General features: G+C 40.9%; 3 protein-coding genes across 3 annotated transcripts in view; all 3 read left to right on the top strand.

Moving 5' to 3' along the window:
• Window positions 1-7,179, top strand: part of itpr1b (inositol 1,4,5-trisphosphate receptor, type 1b) — a gene marked incomplete at its 5' end in the record, with an annotated part of 117,872 nt that extends 110,693 nt beyond the window's left edge. Inside the window, 2 exons of the mRNA XM_080545715.1 lie at window positions 5,079-5,240; window positions 7,081-7,179. Of these exons, the coding sequence (XP_080401841.1) occupies window positions 5,079-5,240; window positions 7,081-7,167 (249 nt within the window). The 3' untranslated portion in view covers window positions 7,168-7,179. The remainder of the gene's footprint in view (window positions 1-5,078; window positions 5,241-7,080) is intronic.
• A 5,525-nt stretch (window positions 7,180-12,704) lies between these two features.
• bhlhe40 (basic helix-loop-helix family, member e40) lies at window positions 12,705-16,778 on the top strand. The gene is made up of 5 exons (XM_080545476.1): window positions 12,705-13,008; window positions 13,280-13,343; window positions 13,636-13,743; window positions 14,053-14,176; window positions 14,631-16,778. The coding sequence occupies exons 1-5, from the start codon at window positions 12,932-12,934 to the stop codon at window positions 15,467-15,469; spliced, it is 1,212 nt and encodes a 403-aa protein (XP_080401602.1). The 5' UTR covers window positions 12,705-12,931; the 3' UTR covers window positions 15,470-16,778.
• A 2,621-nt stretch (window positions 16,779-19,399) lies between these two features.
• LOC308170741 (N-acylethanolamine-hydrolyzing acid amidase-like) lies at window positions 19,400-24,634 on the top strand. The gene is made up of 11 exons (XM_080545578.1): window positions 19,400-19,775; window positions 20,712-20,876; window positions 21,066-21,189; window positions 21,655-21,745; window positions 21,848-21,933; window positions 22,296-22,468; window positions 22,899-22,961; window positions 23,164-23,230; window positions 23,407-23,435; window positions 24,102-24,171; window positions 24,299-24,634. Exons 1-11 carry the CDS (start codon window positions 19,582-19,584, stop codon window positions 24,308-24,310), a joined length of 1,074 nt encoding a protein of 357 aa, XP_080401704.1. The 5' UTR covers window positions 19,400-19,581; the 3' UTR covers window positions 24,311-24,634.
• Window positions 24,635-24,753: the final 119 nt, after the last annotated feature.

Genomic DNA, 24,753 nt, shown 5'->3' with positions numbered 1-24,753 from the left:
TCTCTCTCTCTCTCTCTCTCTCACACCAACACACACACACACACACACACACACACACACACACACACACACACACACACACACACACACACACACACACAGTCAGGCCTGGTCTATAGCTCCCGTTAGACAATCAGAGCTTAGTTGTTAGGGGATCCCCATGGCTTCCCCAAGTCTTCGTTATTGATTTGTTGATGGCTGGGCACGTTATTAGATGAATGAGTTGATTATGTTATGTGTGTTAACCCCCCCCCCCAAAATAATTGGAATTGGAGGAAATAAGAAGTAGTTTCAACGTTTTCTCAACAAAATGCAACGAAGTAGGTCACAGAAACTGAAATCGCAGATACAGTATGACAAACCCAAACTCCTCCAGAATACATAGTAATACCATTCATCAAGCATGAGTTCGTGATCTACTGTAGCAGTATCATTTCAGATTTCAACACATGGGGCCACATCCCTCTGAGCCGTCCTGCTGTGACGACGGAGCTCGTCATGAAACCCCCTTTTCTTCATTATAACGAATATTGGTTTTTCAAGAGGTCTGGACCACTTCCTCTACCCCCTCCCGGTCCCTCTGATGCTGTGTGTTATTCTGCTTAAGGTAAACCAGTGATTGGAGAGAAGGGGGGGGGGTGTAAAAGTCACACTTTTCTTACAATGACTGGGACTGACGTCAATGACTTCAATGGCTCTGGCGGACGTGTTGTCTCAAAGGCATCAATTGATGGCTCTTGACCTCATTATTATTGCAACCGACACTTGCAGCTCCAAACCACCTGCTGTTCCTACGTTGATTATTAAAAAAAACTATGAATAATTTATAAATAATAATTTGGGTTTGGTAAAAACGGAACTACTTGTTAATAAGGTCTGTTTTGATAATGTAATATTTCTTCTCTAAATGTCATTTGCATACATACACGGAGTTGTAGAAGTGGTGGGTTGTCAGCCGTGTCAGATGGCCTGTGGCTTCACTGTGACGTTTGTGTTGCTGTCGAAACCACACTGCATCCTGTTTCTCTGTCATGGGCCCTTGCGGTTTTAATAATGAAAAATGCACTTCCGTCATTTCCATTGAACCAGTGTGAAGCTGAGTTTAACGTCGTGGCAGCGGTCGCAGACTTACTGGCAGTGTTTTCTCTAGTAAACACTGGGGAGGGAGAGGGGGCGTCAGAAGCCGGGGGCTGTCTACGTAAACCGACACAAACTCAAGACTGTTTTGGAAAAGGGGGCAGAACTGGGGGAATGGGGCTACTGTACATTGTACCAAGTCCTCTCTTTCACATGTTGTGTGGGTGGGTGGGTGGGTGTGCGTGTGTGCGTGCGTGCGTGTGTGTGTGTGTGTGTGTGTGCATGTGTGCGTGTGTGTATGGGTGTGTGTGTGCGTGTGTGTATGGGTGTGTGTGTATGGGTGTGTGCATGTGTGCGCGTGCGTGTGTGTGCGCGCGTGTGTGTGTATGTGCGTGTGTGTGCGTGTGCGTGTGTGCAGTGCGGGGTAGTAGTAAACACACAGCTTGTGTGTCTCTGTGTTCAGGAAGTGGAGCGTGCACACAGTACTCCTTTTCTCCTCTCAGAATGACTGTGCGAGAGCCACATCATCTCAGATCTGTGATTCCCCCTGCCCTGCCTGTCTGACCCAGGACTCGCCTGTGGCCCGCTGCGGCCCCCCCTCCCCCGCCGTGTCTCAGACTTACACCGCTGAAACCCAGGGACTTTTTTCTTTTACAGCCCCGCAGCTGTAGCTGCTCACACAACAAGACACAGGCGTACAGGTGCTTCACGGTGGCTGGGTCCCTCCAATTCATGCACACAGAATTATAGATAGTATTTGAAAGGCTATGATCTTCTCCCATGTATACATTATAGACAGTAAATAATAGTTGCTGATGTAGGAGTGACGGCAATAACTGGACGATGTAGTCGTTTTGCCGGTAGAAAAACAATCATGTGCGCTTTATTCTCACTCTCTGCATACGTACTGACAACAACAACATTCATTCATCTCTGTCCCACTTATATCCCGTCATATCACCCGCTAAGCAGCCTGGGTGATTGAGTAAACACAAACATATAACAATGCTTTGTACAAGGCTGGAACGCCGTGAATTATGAATACTTTGCTCGCTAACGAGCGGTCACTACACTGACTTATTTATTACAGCACATACTCTTACCCTATTCTCGAATCTGTAACGAACTGGTAGTAGAGTCGCTGTTACTATCGTAGTGTGCATTAGTTGAGGGGGTGAGGGAGTTTAGTTACTTACATGGGACGGGGTTGTTTTGTTGCTGTGTGTGTGTGTGTGTGTGTTTGTGTAGAAGGGAACTCCAGACTGCCGTTCACACGGCCTTGGCCTGTTTGAGGGCAAGTTCAGACAGTACACAATAACATCGGTATGTGGTGGCCCGGTGCTGGTGGAGAAGGAGGTTTGGAGGAATGCAAGCGGAGTGCCCTTTGGCTGCACGCCTGGGTGGATGCGTCAACCCTTTCACTGGCTGGGCTTGGGCTTTGAAGTGACAGTCACTGACTCCTCTCTCTCCTCTCTCCTTGGGGTCACACTGTGTGTTCATCAATTCGTCATCAATCAGATATTTAATCAATTGTCAATGATCATGAATTATTTAGAGGTGTTGATTGATTAGCAGATGTAGCCTTGTGTTTAGTCGACGCTGTGTGTGAGTTTACACAGAAGGGTACTTCTGTCCTGTGAGGAGGCAAAAAGCTCTGCATGTTTATTGACAGATGGAGTCCTTTCTAGGTCTTTCTATGGCTTTTCTATGGCTTTTCTTTCTATATTTAGTTGTCAAAGTAATACTGTTGAGACCTGAAGTAACATGGCCCAGGATTGTTAACTGTACCTTTTTGCATGGTCATTTAGAGCTCTAAGATCACCTGCTGCCTATGTTCATGGCCACATCACTCCTGTATGTATCAGCTTCGGGTTGAATAGACATTTCCATGCCGATGGTCGGTCTTCAACATGTTGTGAAGAGTCAAGAGTTCGCTACTTGACTCTGTTGGCATTGATTCCCAAAGTACAGCTTTCGTCGTGTTGTGTGGTGTTTAACTACAGTTTGCCACCACAAAAGCAGTTTGCATGCAAGGTCGATGCACACATAAACAAAATGAGGAACACCTTATCTGGATATCTGTCTCTATCCAGTTGTGTGTAAATGTCCATGCCCTCTGTTTGGCACACATGTCTAACATGGTAAAGGAGTAGCCTGTGTACAATGAGACCCTGCATAGAGAGGTGCTGAATATTTTGTTTGTGATTTGGAATTGGAAAGCCCCTAGGATTGTTTAGAGAGAATAGGCTTGATACCACTGCACACATACACACAAAGAACACAAAGAGGGATTTATTTGTGACAAACACAAGAGGCATTGGACTGCCCAGTGGAGCGGTAGCTACTAGCTAACACGTTTGATGTCATTCTTAACTAATGTGTAAGGCTTTGTCCATGGAATTGATGGGAATAAGCATGTTATCGGAGAAATCAAATTAAAATGTAACAAAATGAAGTAACGCAAGTGCTTACTGAAAATTAACTGAACTAAATCACAAAGAAATATGATGAATAGAGAACAGATCTTTTTTTTACTTCTTTTTTGTTTGTTTTTGTTTTTAAAGCTTTATTTAACCAGGTGACCTCATTGAGATAAGGAATCTCTTTTCCAAGAGGTACCTGGCCAAGAGGGGCATCACAAGGACACAGGCATACGTCCAATACACAGATAGACAGAATACAAAATAACAAGAAATTAAAAGCAGGTTTGGGGCGGGCACAGATACTGAATTAAAAGCAATGACAATTTCCAATACGTTCACCTTCTAAGACATTTAAATTCGTTATGAAAGCATCATCACTGATTAGTTCTTTTCATTTGAAGTCTTTCTGGAGAGTATTCCAGGCAGAGGGGGCAGCGTACTTAAACACTTTTTTGCCCAGCTCAGTACGAGCACGCGGAACATGCAGTTGTAAAGTGTCCTGTGAGCGGAGGCTAGAATGTTGATGGTTTCTGAGGAGACACAGAGAGGTAGGGACCAGGCCAAGGAGAGTTTTATATATAAAGCTCAACCAATGGGTATACCTGCGTACATACAAGGACGGCCAGTCCGCTTTTACATACAATGTGCAGTGATGAGTAAGGTGTTTACAACCAGTGACAGCACAATGATACACAGAATCCAGAGAATGCAGACATTGAGCAGAAGCGTTCATGTACAGGAGATCACCGTAATCTAGCAGAGGTCAGAAGGTCGTTGATACAAGACATTTCCTGGTTCCATGGGAAAAGCATGATTTGTTTCTAAAATAGAAACCTAACTTTACCTTGCGCTTAGAGACGACTAGCTTTGAGATATGGGACTTAAACGACAGTTGGCGATCAATGTGAATGCCCAAATACTTAATAGCTTGTGACTAGTTCAAGTGCTTTTCCGTGGGAGGTTAAAACAGGGAGATCTTGTGGCTCTCTAGCTTTGGGAAAACAGCAAGACTTTGGTTTTTATCTGTATTCAAGACCAGCTTCAATTTCTGCAGGCGGGACTGAACAAGGTCAAAAGCAGACTGTAAAAAGTCAAAGGCCTGGACAACAGTTGATGAACAACAATAGATGACAGTATCGTCAGCATAATAGTGGTACATAGCATTTGATACATTTACACAAAGGTTGTTGACATAGATGGAAAACAATATAGGTCCCAACACAGACCCTTGGGGCACCCCTCTTTGCAACTGTCAAGAAAGAGGAGGTGGACCCTGCCATCTGAACACATTGTGTTCTATCTGTTAGATAGTCGGTAAACCAGGCTGCTGCATGCTCAGATAATATAAAGCAACGCAACAGTTTTATATTCAATACTTTAAAAGAATTCTGAATGTGAGATTTAATTGTGATTTAAACAATTGTTTAATATAAACAACATTACGTTTATAATGCTTTGACGCAGCGCTTTGAGTTGCATTTCATGTACGAAAGGCGCTATATAAACAAAGCTTTACTTACTTACGTACTTACTTACTTACTTTGACTGATCATGATTGGCTGTCACTCTACTCAACAGGAGAACAATCTGGACTGGTTTCCACGGATGCGGGCCATGTCCCTGGTCAGTAGCGACGCCGACGGGGAGCAGAACGAGATCAGGAGCCTGCAAGAGAAACTGGAGTGCACCATGAAGCTGGTCTCCAACCTCTCTGGCCAACTGACAGAGCTCAAAGAGCAGGTGAGTCAGTCGTTTTGTCTGGTGATGTGGCCGGAGGTGGGTACGTGTTTAATTATTTTTTAAGTTATTTGTTTCTGAGTGGGGCAGTCCCACTCATATTTTTCATTTTATTGATAGATACAGTGGAGAATTAGACAGGAAGGATGGGTGAGAGAGAGAGAGGAGGGATGACATGCAGGATATGTCCCCGGCCGGAATCGAACCGGGGACCCTGCGGTTACATGGTCGACGCTTAACCCGCTACACCACCTAAGTGCCCCTGCGTATTTAATTCTAATGAAAATATGAATACATTAAGAAAATGTACTTGTTAATGAATGACATTTTTTTAAATTTGTTCAGCTTTTGGTCTGTTCGGTTGCATTTCTTTGCCCTTTAGATGTAGACCTTTCTGAAAGCAGAAGGTGAGTCATAGTTCACAACGCAGCTCATGTGGCCTTAAACCTGATCTTATCTGCGTCATTAGGGAAGGATTTGTTCCACAATGAGTTCGCTCGTACTGTATTATGGACATCCTAGTCAAAACGAGAGTACCAACCACCTTTTGTGCAGTATAGCTCTGTACAGATTGTACATGCCCATTGCAAGAATAAAGAATCACAATGATGAGAATGATGATGGCAACAATTGTTTTCGTATTTTTCTATTTGTTTCAATTATCATACCTTTTATTGTCGATTTGACTTTCAATATCATCTATTGTTAGACATTTCATCACAGGCTGCACACTGTACAAAAATAACATACACAAGAAATGAGAAGTGTCTATGAGGAAGCGGGTGTGTTATCTAGACGCTCTGCCCTAGACAGAAGGAAACGGTTGTTGTGTGGCCAAAGGTTTGGAGGACACAAACTGTAGATGAATCCACCGCTTTTTATTTCTATTGATGATTAAATTAACGTTTGAATTTGAATTTGTTTCTGTTACTAACTTTGCTGACATATTTCTCTCTTAGGTATAAATAAAGAAAATAAATGTTGAGATTTGCTGGCAGACTGATCGACCGACCAAACATTCTCTTTCGTTTTATCTTTTTTGCTTTCAATTTCCCAGAAGTCAGGGCAGTTTCTCCTCCCCTCGCACATAAGGGTCTTGAGTGTGCTCCATGACACTGGAAAGTGGAGCACAAACAACAAATTTGTTCGACAAACAACCGGGCGACACAAGAGCCCCTCTGTTGCACCATTCCGAAGGAAATTGACTTAATTAGTTTTCGGTGGCATAAATAAGAGTCGTAACTGAGTTTAAGCAGTGACCACCCCTTGTTTCTCTAAAAAAAAAAACTATAATGCTGCTCTTTCTAGCACTTCCCTCCATCTACAGGATAATTATTTCCATTATAATACTCATCTCGTGACCTCGCAACATGATTTTTTCCAAGGGGGATTTTTTTGCTCTAAGTAGAGTAACACAGTATGTTTGCATGCAGAAAGACTACCTAGTTTAATGTTTTAATATGTCGAACAAAAAAAAATGTCGACACAAAGGTTAACATCTTTCATAATGACTGGAATTGAAATTGAAATGTATTGGTAGGGTTTCATTATTGGTTGTTTGTATACTGTGTGCCGTGTGTTAAGAGCAGATGACATTCGAAACAGATAGGAGGATACACGAAACTCTGAAAAACCTCGATCGAAATCTCTGTTCTTAGTTCAGTACCGCGCAGAATTTAGCAGACATGGCCGATCTACTTTTGTCTAAACAAGTAACCGAAGCGACACCTCAGGCCGCTCCAGGTCGGCTGGCATCTGAAGTCCATCGGTTGGAGCTACAGACACAGAAGATGACTAGTGTTGCCCAAGAGCCAATAACAACGTCCTGTGTTTCCTCCTGTAGATGACAGAGCAGAGGAAACAGAAACAGAGGATTGGACTCCTGGGACATCCTCAGCACATGAATGTCAATCCACAGCAGCCAGCGTGAGGGGAGCCCACCCCCCTGCCCCCCCAACCCCGACCCCGCCACAAGGCCCTGGAAGCACTTAAACACCTGCTTTGTATTGACATACTATGGAACAGAGTGCAGAGTCTTCACTTAGAGGTCCCGCACCTTTAGCTAGCTACTGAGTGTGAGTGTGAAACGTACAGTAACAGTATAGGGAACACACTGAAATAGCTAGACGTAAGTATGATATGTACTGTAGGTTAGCCCCACAAAGGTATAACTCAAACAAAACGACCTTTTTTCCCAGTCCAGTTGGGATATGTGCCAAATGTTTTCTACAGTGTGTAGAAATGAAAGTGAATTCTCGTTACATGGCCTTTACTGGGTTAACTTGAAACTTGTACAGGGCAGGAAAATGTAGTCCCACGTGAAGATGGCACTGACATACAGTACATGGAATTAAACATCTTTTTTGTATTGACTATCGGTATAGCAAGCAGTATTTAATGTCTTATTTTTGTATCTTGTGCAATATCAATACTTAAATATGCAACCTCCTTTGGTGTGTGGATTTAAGTTCTTTAAGTAATATCTTGATAGGGACAGTAAACATTTTCAAAATGGTAGCCTAGATTTTTCAGGTGAAATTAGGGACCTGTTAGACGTAAGGAAATGTAGAATAGGAGTTGATGAAGTTACATGTGTTAAACCTTCCTGATTTTACATGTTTTATTTATTTCGAAATGTAACAATTTAAGTCTTAAAAGTGCTTAATATAGATGCTGTAAAGTATAGTCTGAGGGCAAAGTACAGGTATTGTTTTGTTTTCTTTTTTTTCTGCAAATTGTGTCCTATCTCAATGTGTTGTTAACTTATTTTATGATATTTGCTTTCTTATAAAACTGGGATTTAAAGATTTTAGGACACTTTCTTTAGGACACATCTAATTTGTTCAAAATTGTTCCTGCTATTTTGATTTGATCAGGAATATTTCTACATGCATTGCACTAAATATTAGCATTTTGTTGACCCGATCTCTCTTTGTGTATTAGAGATAGATACAGTAGATATCATGTGTGCCTGTTGGAAGCATTTTCTTTTTGATAGTGGTTACTGATGTATCACTTGTGACAAAGCCGCTGTCGTTTTCTATGTTTGATCAGTCAGCATAGACGTTGTGTCCGACTCCTCAGTGTTTTGTGGTTTTCTCTATTTTAAAAAACAAACAAACATGTACATACAGTATGTTGCTTAACTCATTGTTTTTGTAGGACCTACATTTCACAAAAAGGTGATATGGGATTTAAAAGCAGTGTTACTCGAAATTAACGAAGATTTAGAAGATGTAATGTCCGATTTAATGTCAGAATTGTAAATGAATGTAGAATTATTTAATAAAATAAATGTAATTCTACTTTACATGCAGCATTTACTAACATAGCACTTGGTCACAGCACAGACTATCTTTCTGTTTGTTTTGGCTAAGACAATCAACAGATGTTGTCTACATCTTTTTTTAAATTTATTTGTATGTCATTGCACCTGCTGTCATACGTGGCATACGGTCCAAACTCATTTTGTCCCCTTAGTATCAGTTTTGGATCTGAAATCACATTTGCTTCTAAATATTCACTGGAACTGAATACAAATAGGCCAGATTGTCATTGTTAAACTTAAAATGTTGCCAATATTGTTAGTGTTGCATGTGCATAGAGGCCAATGATTGCATCACTCAAAATGTTGATGTAAGTTTTGGTGTTGTGATAATCAATTTCATCACAAAAAGTAAGAGGTTGTTGACCCCAACGTACAGGAGGTGGATGAATAGAACAACATGCCTTCACCACGAGCATACAGGCTGTAGGCTATTATTAAGTTTAAATAGGGGCGCTTGGTAAGGCGTCCATGTACTGTAATTGCAGGGTCCCCGGTTCGATTCTGGCCGTCGACATCTGTCATCCCTCCTCTCTCTCACCCATCGCTCCTGTCAATCTCTACTGTCTACATCCCAATAAAGCAGAAATGCCCTAAGACATAGACACTTAACTAAGTTGATCGTCAGTTACTCTTGAATGTGTTAATTCAACATCCAGCTGCAAAGGTCATGAGAAAGTTGTTGCTCATACCTGTAGGCTATAGTCATCTTGTATTGCTCTAGTGACAACAGTGGATGACATTTGAACAAAGTAGTTGTTCAGCAGTTTAGTAATGTAAAGGAGGTGAGCATTTTTGTTATTGATTGATTGATTGATTGAGAATGTTTATTTTGGTCCTGTATACAATTCACAATACAGATATAAAAAATGTACACAGTCACAATACATAACACCAGGACCAAAAAGGTGTAGGCTGAAGCCATGGTTTATTGCGCCTACCCTTGTTACATGTATGTTTTTATTTTTTTATTTTATTACTCCAGTGAGAACATTTGTATAAATATCACTCAATATTATTCTGAAATTACAAAACCACTATGTTATGCCTAGGTGACTGTGTAACATTCATACACTGGTGATGATGTAATTACAGTCAAATGATGCATGTATAAGATCAACATAACTAACGTGTTACCCCCGACTGCTTAACATGCAGGCAGCCTGGAGACATGGAGACAAGAGGGAATTGTTTCATTATGTATGCATATTTAACTTTTTATTAAGGGTAATGTCACAACGTTTGACAGTCATAAATAGTAAAAAAAAGATATATTATTATTATTATTATTATTATTTAAATATAGGCCCTATTATGTAGGCACGACTACATGCAGGTCAAATTCAAAAGTGAAAGTGTTTTATACATCATATTCTCAATCTCAGGTTGACTATTTAGTTATTCGGAGATGACAAATGAATGCTAAAGAAATTGCAGTGTGTGTCTGAAGCCTCCAAACCTCAGCAAGTCTACTACAAATTAGAATACTAAGTTAGGCTAATGGGTTAATTGGCTCCAATTAAAACTGGCGCATCAAGGGACTTTCCTGCAGTGTTTCCCCCCCCGCATACCAAGTGTAATGCGAATAGGCTAATTGATTATACACTCTAAACGATCTGTGACAAGTGAAGAGCCTTCAATTGTCATGAAATGTGACATTTATGAATATGCCATATCTGATCAACATCGTTGACTTGCTGGAACTGGCTACACATTTTGTTTTTAATCATTGATGTTTTGAAATGTGCACTTTTCGTATTTTTTTATTCTTGTATGTAAAGCACCATGTGCATCTGTGCTGGGAAGGGTGCTATATAAATACAGTTTTACTTACTTACTTACTTGATTATCAGCAAATCAAGCCATAGAGGCGTCTCTGAAACTAAAATATCATCTTAACTATCAAGATTTCCTAAAGCTATTTATGAAACATTTATGAATATGCCATATCTTGATCAACATCGTTGACTTGCTGGAACTGGCTACACATTTTAGAATATGCACGAATGACTATAGCCTACTGTATTTATAATAATAATCAGTTGGCCGGGCATGAGAGTGGCCCCCGTCTCTGCTGCAGGGGGACATCGACGTGTGTGGCCAGGGGGGGTGACGTCAGTGGCACGGATCTGCTCCTCTGTTCGCTGCCTTGAGGAGCTCAACGTGACAGCTCACACACACACACACACACACACACACACACACACACACACACACACAAACACACACACACTGCTCACAGCAGCCGGCCACAACACACCGATCAACAGACTCATCTCTTAGCAGGTGCACGTGTGGGTACAGTATGTATGAAATTACAGTGGCCACTCTGAGCCTTTGGCACATCTGAGCAAGCAAGCGCGCAGGAAAAATAACTCACAGACATAAACTACTCTAATAACTGATAATTCACTCTAATATAAATACATACACCATAGAATTCCTCTCTTGTTGAATAGGCTGTAGGGTTATTTGACATGATTTAGGCCCAGGGGTCTCAATAATGCTCCAGTTTCATAACCTGAAAGCAAAAATGCACACTCACTATTATATAAAAAATGAGTTATATTGCTTATATCATGGTGACAATATGGTGATTTTGACTTTGAAACAAACTATTGCTATGAAACTAGCTATCCCTTTTCTTACGATGGGGTTACTTCATGGCTTTATTTCTTGGTCAAAGAAAACAAGAGTTGAGCATCTCGTCTTACTTCAGCCATACCTGCAAATATTGTAAATAGGTAAATCAGCTTCCTTAGTTATATCTGATCTGGCCTGGTGCAAGGTTGTTTTTATAATGTGGCATTGGAATTATAGGCTGTGAATACTAGTAAACATGTCGGGACTAAATGCAAACAATGAAAATAAAAAACATCTCGTGACGTTAGAATTATCAGGTTCTATCTCCATTTTTGTCAAAATTGAGTTTTTTTACATAATCTGATCCATTAGGTGTTTATTAATGCCTGTGTGGTGTTATTTTTTTTTTAAATGTTGACATTTTTGAGTTAGTAATTCATAAAATACAACGGTTCCATCTCACAGAACATAATAGAATGTAAAAACGTTGACGCTCAATATCTCTGAACTGCCCTAAACGGAGATAGAACCTTATCATTCTAAACGGAGATAGAACCTTATCATTCTAAACGGAGATAGAACCTTATCATTTTCTAAACGGAGATAGAACCTTATCATTCTAGACGGAGATATAACCTTATCATTCTAAACGGAGATAGAACCTTCTCATTCTAAACGGATAGAACCTTATCATTCTAAACGGAGATAGAACCTTATCATTCTAAACGGAGATAGAACCTTATCATTCTAAACGGAGATAGAACCTTATCATTCTAAGCTCACGAAATGTCGGGACTAAATGCAAACAATGCAACAACAAAAAAATCTCGTTTCATAAAATGGAAATTGCAAACATTGATGATATACGTTTTCTTTTCTTTACTAAACGATTATTTTAATGCGCCACCTGTCATTCCTGTAGCTAGATATTGTGGGTTTACATGCATGCGTTGAAGAACTCTGCCCTACTTTCTTTCTGTCTAGTAAACATGGTCGGTTTGCACGTTCACGTTCCGCCTAGAGGCTGGGGTTGTTTTATTATGGGCTCGTAGCCGGAGCATGGTGGTACACGGGACAGGGGGGGGAGGGGGAGGGCCGGTCTCGTGGGGGGGACACAGAGGGGAGGGCCGGTCTCGTGCAGATCCTCCTTAACTCCAGAAAATGGGCTGTGTTCGGAATGGCATACTAGCATACTACTCATACTAGATATGACGTAGATTTTGAGTATGCAGTGCGTTCACACTGTAGATTATGTGAAATTTGAGTATGCAAGAAATGTATACTAGATTTTCGGTCGGCTGGTATTGGCATACTTATTATGAATTTAGTAAGCAGTATGCAGTATATACTCATGGAGTATGCTAGTATGCCATTTCGAACACAGCCAATGGGTTGTGCTCCAGGGGGGCAGAGCGCGCCGTGCAACACGTGAGCCTCATGTGACGGAGGCAGGTCCCTCTCCAGCCCAGAGAGACGTGTCTGTAGTCCCAGGGTTTATTTAACACGTAGTCCATACCACCTCTCTCTCACACATTTACTTACCCGGGAGTCAGTGGAGCTTCACAACTATTGCAGAGCTTGGATCGCACTGTTCTATAGTGAGATAGGAAAAAGTACATGTTCCACATTGAACAGAAGAGCAAAAACATTGCATATTCATAATAAACATATTTCTTTCATATTCAGAGGACACGTTTTGCTGAGTAAGGCTATTGCAATTCCACTAAAGAAAAGCCTATTTCTAAGGATCCTTTTGGAGACATTTGGAGGATTTCAAACAGACGACATGGAGAGGATTACAAGTGCGCAACCGCCTCCTTGTGTGACCAAACACCCATCGTTGGAGGTGGCTGACATGCAGGGGTAAGTTGTCACAAAAACGTGTTTTATTGCATAAAAGAAGAAGAAAGAAAGATAGTTTAATCTATAGTTTAAAGGGTAGGCGCAATAAGCCATGGCTTCAGCCTACACCTTTTTGGTCCTGGTGTTATGCATTGTGACTGTGTAAATGTTTTATATCTGTATTGTGAATTGTATAGGGGACCAAAATAAACATTCTCAACTCAACTCAATCTTCTAAATAAGAGAATGTTATAAGGAAGAATTCTTATCAATATTGTTTTTTGTTCTGCAGAATGAATTTCCCCATGTACGTGCACAAACCGAGAAGGGGAATGAAGCGCGGCGAGGACTGTAAGGTAAGCTGCAGTTATTTTAGGCAACAATCCCACTATTACTTAAAAATTAAATGTTTATTATGTGGTCTATTTTGGTAAACACTTCGGTCTTTATTTCAAATTATTCTATATTGAACACATGCATTTATTTTATTATTATAAAAAATAAAAATAAAAAGTATTTTTTATTCAAAAGGTACACAATACAATATGATTAAACATGTTGATTTTCATTTTTTAACAAATTTCTGCCCATCCCCCCATTATTTTATTATTTTAATAATTAAAAACATTGTATATTCTTCATCTACAGGAGACATACAAGTTGCCACACCGATTGATCGAGAAGAAAAGACGGGACAGAATAAACGAATGCATTGCCCAGCTGAAGGATTTACTACCAGAACATCTCAAACTTACAGTGAGTTATTATTTCATGGGATATGCATGTAGAACATGCGATATATTTTTGCAAAGTTAAAAGGTCTAAAGCGCCACCTGGTTGTTCAAATTGCAATTTTACTCTCTACTGGAAACTTTATTTTATAATTTTCACCACATATATTAGTATTCAACTGGGCCTGTTATTGCATTGCATTGTATGTAAATATTGGTGAGTGCAGTGCAGCATGTTTGGCTTCCCATGGAGGCTTGTCCTTGTGTTCAGCTGCTGAACGTGTTACATAAGAAAAAATCAACAACATGCTTATGGAAGATGTTCCTGTTTCAGACTCTGGGGCATCTGGAGAAAGCGGTGGTGTTGGAGCTCACCCTCAAGCACGTGAAAACCCTGAGCACGCTCCTGGAACAGCAGCAGCAGAAGATCCTGGCCTTACAGAACGGCATGCAAATAAGTACGTTTGATAACATCGTCATACACTGTTAACTATGATACTGGGGTAACACCCTATTTTTCCCATAGCATTGTATAGTGTTGATACACTTTGAGCAGCAACTAAAGACTCATCTTTGTAGGCAGGCCCGGCAGTCACGTTTAGCCTTCTCATTGTTACTGTTTATGTTTTGTTTATGTTGTTCCCTTTGTGTTTTTTAATCATTGATGTTTTGAAATTTGCACTTTTCGTATTGTTAATTCTTGTATGTAAAGCACCCTGTGCATCCGTGCTGGGAAGGATGCTATATAAATAACGTTTTACTTACTTACTAACTTACTTGATTATCAGCAAATCAAGCCATACATAGAGGCATCTCTGAAACTCAAATATCATCTTAACTATCAAGAAAAGAAACACGTTAGATTGCCAAAAGCTATATTAAGATTAACCTGTGCCCTTTGTGTACCTGCAGGTGATCAGAGCAGTGTTAGCTCAGAGAGCAGCGAGGAGATGTTCCGCTCTGGGTTCCACCTATGTGCCAAGGAGGTCCTCCAGTACCTGGCTGACCAGGAGCACAGCAGAGACCTGACCCCGTCCCACATGATCAGCCACCTCCACAAAGTAGCGTCCGAGGTGCTCCACGGTCCACCCAGCCCACGGGCGGAAGAACCCGCCCACCATACTCCAGAGAAGCCCGCCGGGCAGCTACCTAAGAGCACGGAGGGTCACGCCAACGGGTCACGTGTTCCCGTCATTCAAAGGACTTACCCCCACGGCAACGGGGAGCAAAGTGGTAGCGACACAGACACTGACAGCGGCTACGGGGGGGAACATCATGAGAAAAGGGAATCCAAAGCCCAGCGTCCTAGCTACTACGGCAAGGAGGGGGAGTTGAAGTACGCTCTGGCTGAGAGGATGGCGGGTGCCATCAAACAGGAGGGTGGTGACGAGTCCCAAGCCAAGAGGTTAAGAGCTGACTCCTCAGAGGACGAGTCAGTCTCTGGTCACGTGGTCGCCGGCCATAGCGGCTACATGGGCTTCTCCCCCCACCAGCCCCAACTCTGCATGCCCTTCTACCTCCTCCCCCACACGGCCGCGGCGTCGTGCTGGTACGCCGGGGGTATGCCCATGATGTACCAAGGAATGAGTGGCTCTGCGGTCAGCATTTCTCCAGAGAAACTACCCCAATCCCTGGTGATGTCTCCCAGGGCAGGCTCCCCGGTACCCCATCATCAGACACACATGGATTCGTCGGCCCTCCTACAAGCTTTAAAGCAAGTCTCTCCCATGAACTTGGAAACCAAAGACTAATAAACTGTTGTTAACTTTACCCAGCTCTCTGAATGAGTTGGCGATTGAACGGATGGCTCGGTGGAAAGCATCTAGACTAGGGGAGGGGTGACAACGAACGAGAGCACCAGAATCTCTCCCTCAGCGACAGCAGCAGCTGTTCCCCTCAGTCCGCACGCTCCCTTGAGATCAAACAGCAACTCACACACCCAAACCCAGTGGCCACCATCCTCCATTGCCAGGCACCTGTACACTGAGTAGGACATGCAAAAACAGTCCATATGCAGGCTCACAAGATGACCTGTTGTATAGCTGTGAGAGACTGAGAAGATTGGTCAATACAAGGACATGGCAAAAATGCTTGAGAGTGGGATTTACTTGGGATGGCTTCTCTACACGTGTTGAATGTCAAGAGTTAAACCCAAAAAAGTGTTGCACAGACAGACAGACAGCCCCCCAACCATTCGGACCTGTCCTTTGCACACACACCTGTCTGTAATGAATGTAAACGTTGAACAAAACCCCTGTAGATGCTGCTTGAGTTTCCACACGCTATAGACCCGCGACTGGAGGATCTACATTTTTTATTTTTTTGCATCTGTAGCTCCTCGAACTGCAACGGACCGACCTTTAGACTAGAATGCAACCAAATAAGAAGCGGCTGGTTTATGTAAACCAGAGTTGTGACAAAATCCATTTCTCCCTCTTCACCCACCAACTACCTTGCAGCTAAATGGACTCCCCTGAATGGTCACAACACCTGATGTGTCACTCATGTAAATAGAAGAGTGAACAGCACTTGTACATGCATTATAAGATTTGAACTTTTTGTAACCCATTACCATTTTGGCAAGTAGTTCGGGGTTCTTGTGAAGTAATGTCTTGTAAATATTTTGTTTATAATACTTTGTACATCTCTATTTTTGATATATGACCCACAGAGTGTATTTGCATTGCAACTAGAGGGAGTTTTTGGTGGCCATTTGTTGTATGGCGAGATAATTTGTACATAGCATCGTGCTAGACCTTAGACAGTAATTTCTGGTCAAGTTAAGCCTGATCTTAGTTCATGCTGTTGCCTTTACTCGTTTAAAGCAGACAAAATTATGACAGATGTCTAAATGTATTTGTATTAATTCTTAAGTCCGTGGAAAAGAGAGGAGAGTGAATGTATCTTTAAACAAAATATTCGTTTTGTATCGGAGAAGGTACTTGGGATTTTTTTATTTTATTTTGGGACCTAACAGAAGGTTGCTTGTTGTACATATTTTGTCTATACAAGTATTGTTGACATACATTTAAAAACATATTAATAAAGGTTTTTTTCCTGTGGAAATCAGTGTTTATATTTCAATGGTACAGAAGAGGGTTTTAGCATGTTATGGGTAAATCAAGCAGGACTTCTCATAACAACACCTTGCATAACACTTAAGGCTGCAGGGCATGTGTAAATCAAGACGGCATACACTTGGATTTAACAACAGGTATCAATGTTCCCAACACCCCTGGCGCAGACAGATTTCTTTGAAGGATTTTACATTCTGGGTATGAATAGAAACTTTTTGCTAATGATCAACAGGCCTAGTCTTCACCCTATAGATAGGCCTACTGATTAATTATGGACATTTAGTGCCATTTACGTGTAGAAAAAAGTATCAGATGTCAAAAAAGGGTAAGATACGAAACGTGACCCCAAAATATATATTTTGAGCAGTTAGGCCTAATGGGTTTTCTCTTGACTTTGAGGTTCGTTACTGAAAACATAAGAACATAAATGTGTTAGTCACCACAAACTAAGGTTGGTCAGAATCTGAAGATAGTGAAATCCCTGTCACACACACACACACACACACACACACACACACACACACACGCACGCACGCACGCACGCACGCACGCACGCACACACACACACACACACACACACACACACACACACACACACACACACACACACACACACACACACTTATTCCGAGATCCCCACGCACGCGCGCCGGTGCCGTGAACATGAAGCAGACTCGCCTCACATGTTTGGCCACACCGTTTCTCTCCAGCCGCAGCTGATTGGTCAACATGTTCATAGGCTATGAATAAGAGCAGCTGATTGGTCAACATGTTCATAGGCTATGAATAAGAGCAGCTGATTGGTCAACATCTTCATAGGCTATGAATAAGAGGCGCTCAGCTGTTCCAGAGCATGTCAACTGACTGTCCTAGCCCAATATCACCCGTGCGCTGTCATTTGCGCGCATATGCCAGTATGGCAATTGCCACCTCTTTAAAAAAGGCTTATTTCTTTATTTTCTATTATTCTTCAATGATATAGAGGGCCTATAATATAATAATAATAATAATATAGAGGGCCTATATTATTGAAGAATAAAATACGCACTAATCAGAAATAAGCCTTTTTAAAGCCTTCATTTGTATTTATCACATTGTATTTAAGTCACATTGAGATTTTCTATTTTTAATTTATTGTAACTTAAGTCACATTGAGATTTTCATTTCTTTCAAATGAGCCCTGGCCAAGAAGGCAGCACACAGTTACACAGATAAAAGGCACAATAACACATGATATAAATGGCTTGGTAAAGACTTTAAAACCGGCTTCCTGTTTAGAAATTGTTTAAAAGTATGTGCACTGCACTCCATGGCCAACAGCCCTCCAATCTTGGACATAATATCATCAATATCACAATAACATTTTCAAGTTTCAAGTACTTTTGATAGGGTAGGATAGCTAAAAGCAATCTTACCAAATACAGTTAATGTGTTGGAGGTTATATAAGACGCAGTTTTGCTATCTCTGTCTGTACTGACCAAGTCGTACCTGTTTGCATAACATCTGCTTGTATCAACAAGTCTGCGAGACCGCATAGACAACGTGTATACTAATAACGCGTGATACGCACGATTCTGGATAGGTCTGGAAAATAAATAATCATCAATCATAAATGTTTCTATTCGCAGTACTAGCGCGCCATCGTGTGGCAAAACATCAGGCCTACACGATGTAGCCTATCTACCTTGCAGTTCGTGGGATTTTTATCTGTACTGAAATGAATGACACATTGGCTGATGTCATAACTCGGGGCATAGTTGATTACTAATGAAGTAAAGATGGAAATAATAAGAAAATGCAAAGGAAATCGGGCCCCTTTTGCATAAAAATTATTCAAAATTATTTGGAAAGGTTTTGTAAGTGTATTTCTCAAATGGATGTTGTTAACACGTGTGTTCTGTGTATCTCGGATTATTGAATTGACAGCCTACGCAACCCACAGAGGATTTGAACATTATTCACATTTTCAGTCCAAAAATAAAGGCTGTAGACACAAAAATGGCCATACATTTTTTTCGCAAGGTTTCCGGCAGAGCAGACCACTCATTCAATGGAGCCGACCGTAATATCCAAATTAATTTAATAGAAAAAACACAAACAAAGTATAGCATGCTATGTCAGGTTCTCTCAAATTTTGCTGACTAAAATTGCTCAACTCGCCCTTTAAGAAAACACGGAAGTAATGGTGATTTACACGTTTAACCCGATGAGAAGTCAGGCGAGCCTAGGTGAAAACAACTATGTTGTTCTAGGAGCTCTGCCTATCGATGTGCCGTCCCAAATTGGACAATGAAGCTGAAAACATGCTATTATTGAAATCATCAACATAATGTCCCATTAACTCTCTATGAATAACCACATAACACAACCATCAACTGAACATGCATCAATCTTTCAAATACCATAATCATGGGGTATATCCTTCCACAGTGTACACATCCAGGGTATATTAGGCTCTTTCTGATTCAAGTACACATAAGAAAACATTCCTGATTGGTCATGAGAAGCGCTTCCCATAACGAAGGCTTGCTGCTCCATGAAGTGGGTGAGATGTGATTTGGGTTGCATAATAGCGTCTCGCTTTAAAAGTGCGTCAGCTTAGATCTCGTGACTCAAGCAGTCAAGCAGTCAACATCGGACAGACGATCCCAATCCTGCAACATGTATTGAAAGGCGCTGATCAGCATTGAGCTATGGTATGTATGGCTGCTCGAAACTGATGCTGTCAAACACGCTCCATGCATGAATGCCCATTCATCTCCATTGAACTGGGAAAAAACATGCAATGGTGAGAAGGATGTTACTGTCCCATGTTGTGTTGCTCCTGCTGGGGCTGGCCTCTGGATCATGTAAGGCACAAGGCTTCTCTGCACCGGTGGTCAACATCAGCCTGGATGACCCCCCTGAGGAGCGATGGGCCCCCCTACTGAAGGTGTTTGACCTCAAGTACCTGGAGAAAGCAGCTGCTGAAGTGATTGAGTAAGTACTCTATTCTAAGTGCCTATTTATACATTTATATATTTTTACAGTATTACTATAGTATTATAACGCCACTGACCTGAGTGACCTCATGTCTTTTAGCTTGCTTTTATAGTTGTTTTTATTTTCTTAAGATTGTTGTCTTATTTGCACTTGACACCACGGACCTCATTGTCTCTTAGCTTGTTTTATAGCATTTTTTTGTCTAGTGTGTAATATTTGTGATATGTTATATGTTTGTGAATATGTGAATATGTTTTCTGTTTTTGCACCCTCAGAAGAACCACTACAATTGCATTGTATAGGCAACTGTACAAGGACAATAACGTCTATTCTATTCTATTCTATTCTATTCTATTCTATTCTATTCTATTCTACACCCACTCAATGTGCCATGTAGGTTTACAGAAATATTATAGTCTATTTTTCCCATAGGCTGATCATTTCACTCCAGGAAATGGTTACTATTATTGGCAGGGGAAAACGAGTGTAAAAGTAATAGGTTACATTGTACCTACCGGTATTTAATAAAGCAAATGTCATTGTTTCATTCAGATTGTGCTTGATCGTTTAGACCACCACCAAATATGTTGTGCCATTATGTAGCTGTGGAATCAAGCCATTTCAATAGTCTGCTCTTATAAAATCGTGACGTTAGAATTATAAGGTTCTATCTCCATTCTTGTAAAAAAAAAAATGTTTTACATAATCTGATCCATTAGGTGTTTATTAATGCCTGTGTGGTGTTGTTTTTAAAATGTTGACATTTTTTTGTTAGTAATTAATAAAAATACAAAGGTTCCATCTCACAAAACATAATGGAATGTAAAAACTTTGACACTCTATCTCTGAACTACCCTAAACAGAGATAGAACCTTATAATTCTTGCTCACGAAATGCTAGAATGTTCATGAAGTTGTTTTTCTATGTTTGTAGCACCACTGTTCCAAAATGGGTGCATCATGCTATCATTCCAGTTGTGGAGGCCTTGGAGAAGTACATCCCACAGCCGTACGCAGGGGAGATCCGCGGGATGGCCAAACACTTTGGATCAAGCATTTCAGATATCATCATTCTCAACTTTGCTTATGAAATATCTGCGTATGTAATTGATGGCCTCCGATGTTGTTCATTTTCTTGAGTGATGTAATGGATATGAATGTAGAATTGAATAGGGTAGACAGACCCCTGTCTTACCTTAGCATTACTGTACTCATCAATAATCAATTTGGGGTTTTCCCAAAATATCAATGATTTTCCCGGGCTGAACACACTCTTATTGTATCCTAGGTTTTGCACTAGTGTTATAGCTCAGGACACAAGTGGGCATGTGTACCACGGCAGGAACCTTGATTACCCACACGAGGTTCTTAGGAATCTCACTATCAACATTGTCTTTCTCAAGAACGGAGAGGTACGTTGCACAGCTCAATGTTCAAGTGTGTAGTTTTGCTTCAGCAACAATGCAAAGCAATAACACCTGGACAGTTGTGGTGTATCATCATTTCAATATTGGCATGGCTAAGAGACGTTGTCAGCCAGGCACAGCAACATAGCACAGTTTCACAACCACATTGTTTAAAGGTCAGTTTTCTGTAGGCCAGGTTTACTCTATAATCACGAATAGAATAGAATAGATACCTGGGAAATCAGGAGAATGGACAAGCCAACAAATGATCTTTATTAGTCACCCAAAAGAAACAGAGAAACCCTTGGAGCGCTTTGAGTTGCATTTCATGTACGAAAGGCGCTTTATAAATAAAGCGTTACTTACTTAATTACTTACTTACAAGAGGATTAGTAGTACAACGCTGATGTAATTTGCTCGTGGGGGGAGAATGGTCAACCCAAATTAATTCTAATCGCCAAACTTCTCCAGGTGGCTTACCATGGTACTTCTTTTGCTGGCTATGTTGGGTTATGGACCGGACAGAGCCCAAACAAGTTCACAATCTCTGGGGACCAACGTGGTAAGTAAACCCCTTCCCTCAATGGCTAGTGCCTGTGTGCCTGTGGACTTGAGTTTTCATAAGGGTGTACATTAGTCATTGAACTGTCTATGTCGTCAACAGGTAAGGACCACTGGTACGAGTGGTGGAAGAATGTGGTCTCTGCCTTCCTACTGAAGAGATCTCCAGTCAGCTGGCTGGTGAGAGAGGCAAGTATGGCAAAGATGTCTGGAGTGTGCAGATCATCCCCCTCCAACAGAAATTAACTAATGGGGAGGCTGTGGCGTAGGAGGTAGAGTCGCCGTCTAATGATCACAAGCCACATGTCGAAGTGTCCTTGGGCAAGACACTGAACCCCAAAATTGCTCCCAGCGAGCGGGCCAGCGCCTTGCATGGCAGCTTGCAGCCATTGGTGTGTGAATGTGTGTGTGAATGGGTGAATGAGAGGCCGTTGTAAAGCACTTTGGAGCAGCAAAAAAGGCGCTATATAAGTGCAGTCCATTTACCATTTAATGAAACTAACCATAAACAGCAATAATTATTGTGGCTTGTCATTTCTTGTGTCTGTCAGACGTTGGAGGAAGCGGCAAACTTTAATGATGCCGTAATGCGACTGGCCAAGATCCCCATCATCACAAACGTGTACTACATCATCGCTGGAGTTCGTGCTGGTGAAGGAGTCGTCGTTACCAGGGACAGGAGAGGCCCTGCTGATATCTGGCCATTGGATCCCTTAAATGGAGGGTAGGCAACAACTCTTCCATTACATAGTGAGTGTATGGATTTCACTAAGAGAAAATCTGGGTAGTACAGTATAGGGTCAATATCAAGTATGTCAACATTGCGTGCCGTTAGAATTATAAGGTTCTATCTCTATTTTTGTCAAAATGGATTTTTTTACATAATCTGATCCATTAGGTGTTTATTAATGCCTGTGTGGTGTTATTTTTTTAAAATGTTGAAATGTTTGAGTTAGTAATTAATAAAATACAAAGGTTCCATCTCACAAAACATAATGGAATGTAAAAACTTTGACGCTCAATATCTCTGAACTGCCCTAAACGGAGATAGAAGAACCTTATCATTCTAGACGGAGATAGAACCTTATAATTCTAAGCTCACGATTGGTTTGTTCTCTTGGAGGGTTGACTGAAGGATAGTGTTCTGTCTGTAGATGGTACAGAGTAGAGACCAACTTTGACCATTGGCTTCCTCCTCCCGCAAGGGATCACCGAAGGTGAGTCTCACTTTCTTTTTGTGGATTTTTAATTGTTTTTCATTTCCCCTTGGGATCAATAATGTTACCATATAATGTTACCATATACCAACCATATAATGGTACAATAATTAATCTAAAGAAAGAAGTAATAGGATTATGTAACTTGCTGTCTTTGACTAAAAGCACATTTTTTAAATATTTCTATGTTTGTCCCTTTCAGAGATACAGCCATCAAAGCATTAAACGCTACCGGCCCAGATCACATCAATATGGAAACACTTTATCAAGCAAGTACATGAAGTCTAATTTGGGATAATAGTGTTTATGTTTGAGGACATTATACGGTACTGTACCCCATTCTAGTATATTGGTCTCTTCATCTTCATTGAAAATGGATGAGTGCATTTCTCCATATAAATTGCTTTTGATTGGTACAGTGTATTAAAGTTATTTTGTTTTTCAGGTCTTGTCAGTGTATCCGGTGTGTAACTGGTAAGAAGGAAGTCATCAGTTGATTGTTCTCATGTCAGTGGTCCCCTATCCCTAAATGTGAATCAGATGTCACATGAGTTTAACTCGCTTCCCTTTTTATCACCACAGCAATTACAGTATGTCAATGGGCCGTTGTAATATGTGACACAATTTGGTGAAAGGGCCTGCATGTTTTACTTATAATTTGTGAATTGGATTAACTTTATCGTTAGCCTTGGTAGGCTACCGGGTTAGTGATGTATGGCTTGTAAACAAATTTACTTTAAAGACGTGTTCAAAAGCCAGGACTGTGTGATCATAATGATGGTAGCAAACGTGTCTGTGTTGATTCAGAGCGATTTTCCCCCCGGTATTTGGTTTGAGGTGTACCAACATTCAAAAAAACATATCTACTTCAACTATTTATCTCAATGTATGACACATCACTTGCCCTACTGGGACTTTTTCCACTAAACCCTGTCACATGTTGTATCAGAGTTAGTAATGCCCTCTTAAACAGCATGGTTAAGCAATTCAACACTGCATCCTCAAAGTATAGTGGTCAACATTTCGAACATGTTTTGGTGTGATACAGGAATGTCGGCAATTGTCTATATTTGCCATAATTATGATTTGTAAGTCTCGTATACAGTAAGTGTGAGTGGATATGTGTCTCTTGTTTCCCAGGATTACTGTTTACACAACAACAATGAGTGCAGCTACCCCTGAAAAATACCAATCAATTGTCAGACCAGAGGTAATGAAACCATGAGGTTACCTTGAATTAATAATTTCTTAATAAGTTCTTTCATAATATTTTCATATATTTGTTGTTCGACTGTTAATCATTCATTAACCGCCTGTTTGTTCTTGTCTTATTCAAGGGTTGCCATTAGTGGATCAGAAGATTTGTGGACCAAGTGGTTGTTCAGATTTGGCAGAGGAAGGACTTCTGCAAGAGCCTTGACATTTGACATGTTTTATGGAAATCAAACATTTTAGCAAGTTGGACATAATTATGTCTGTTTGTGGCCTTGGTCTATACATTATATTTTATTTGAAAATTATGCACTGGAAGTACTTCACACACTTCAGTCATTGGCCCTAGTATTGCCCTACTATTTTTGTAAGAGATATTGTAAAGTTATGGGTGGATGATATACTTCAATAAAACGATATGTGAACGATCTCAAAAATCTCTCAAAAATAAAATACAATTAATCCTTGACAGAAAGGCACGGTTCATACGTTTATTTTCAGAATAATGCATAGCCCTCGTGTTTTGCACTTCAATTGCTCTTTGCAAAGCACCAAGTCCATAATGAACAGAACATATCCC

This window comes from Nansenia antarctica, assembly GCF_963989245.1.
Source record: "Nansenia antarctica genome assembly, chromosome: 15".
NCBI classification, from domain to species: Eukaryota; Metazoa; Chordata; class Actinopteri; order Argentiniformes; family Microstomatidae; genus Nansenia; species Nansenia antarctica.
This window is presented reverse-complemented; position numbering and strand designations above follow the sequence as displayed.

Excerpts from the sequence above, each read along its gene's own strand:
- LOC308170741 (XM_080545578.1), top strand. The coding sequence starts at position 19,582 with ATGGTGAGAAGGATGTTACTGTCCCATGTTGTGTTGCTCCTGCTGGGG. Across the intron at positions 19,776-20,711 it reads GCAGCTGCTGAAGTGATTGA|CACCACTGTTCCAAAATGGG; the intron begins GTAAGTACTCTA and ends CTATGTTTGTAG. Across the intron at positions 21,190-21,654 it reads TCTTTCTCAAGAACGGAGAG|GTGGCTTACCATGGTACTTC; the intron begins GTACGTTGCACA and ends AAACTTCTCCAG.
- bhlhe40 (XM_080545476.1), top strand. The coding sequence starts at position 12,932 with ATGGAGAGGATTACAAGTGCGCAACCGCCTCCTTGTGTGACCAAACAC. Across the intron at positions 13,009-13,279 it reads GAGGTGGCTGACATGCAGGG|AATGAATTTCCCCATGTACG; the intron begins GTAAGTTGTCAC and ends TTTGTTCTGCAG. Across the intron at positions 13,344-13,635 it reads AGCGCGGCGAGGACTGTAAG|GAGACATACAAGTTGCCACA; the intron begins GTAAGCTGCAGT and ends CTTCATCTACAG.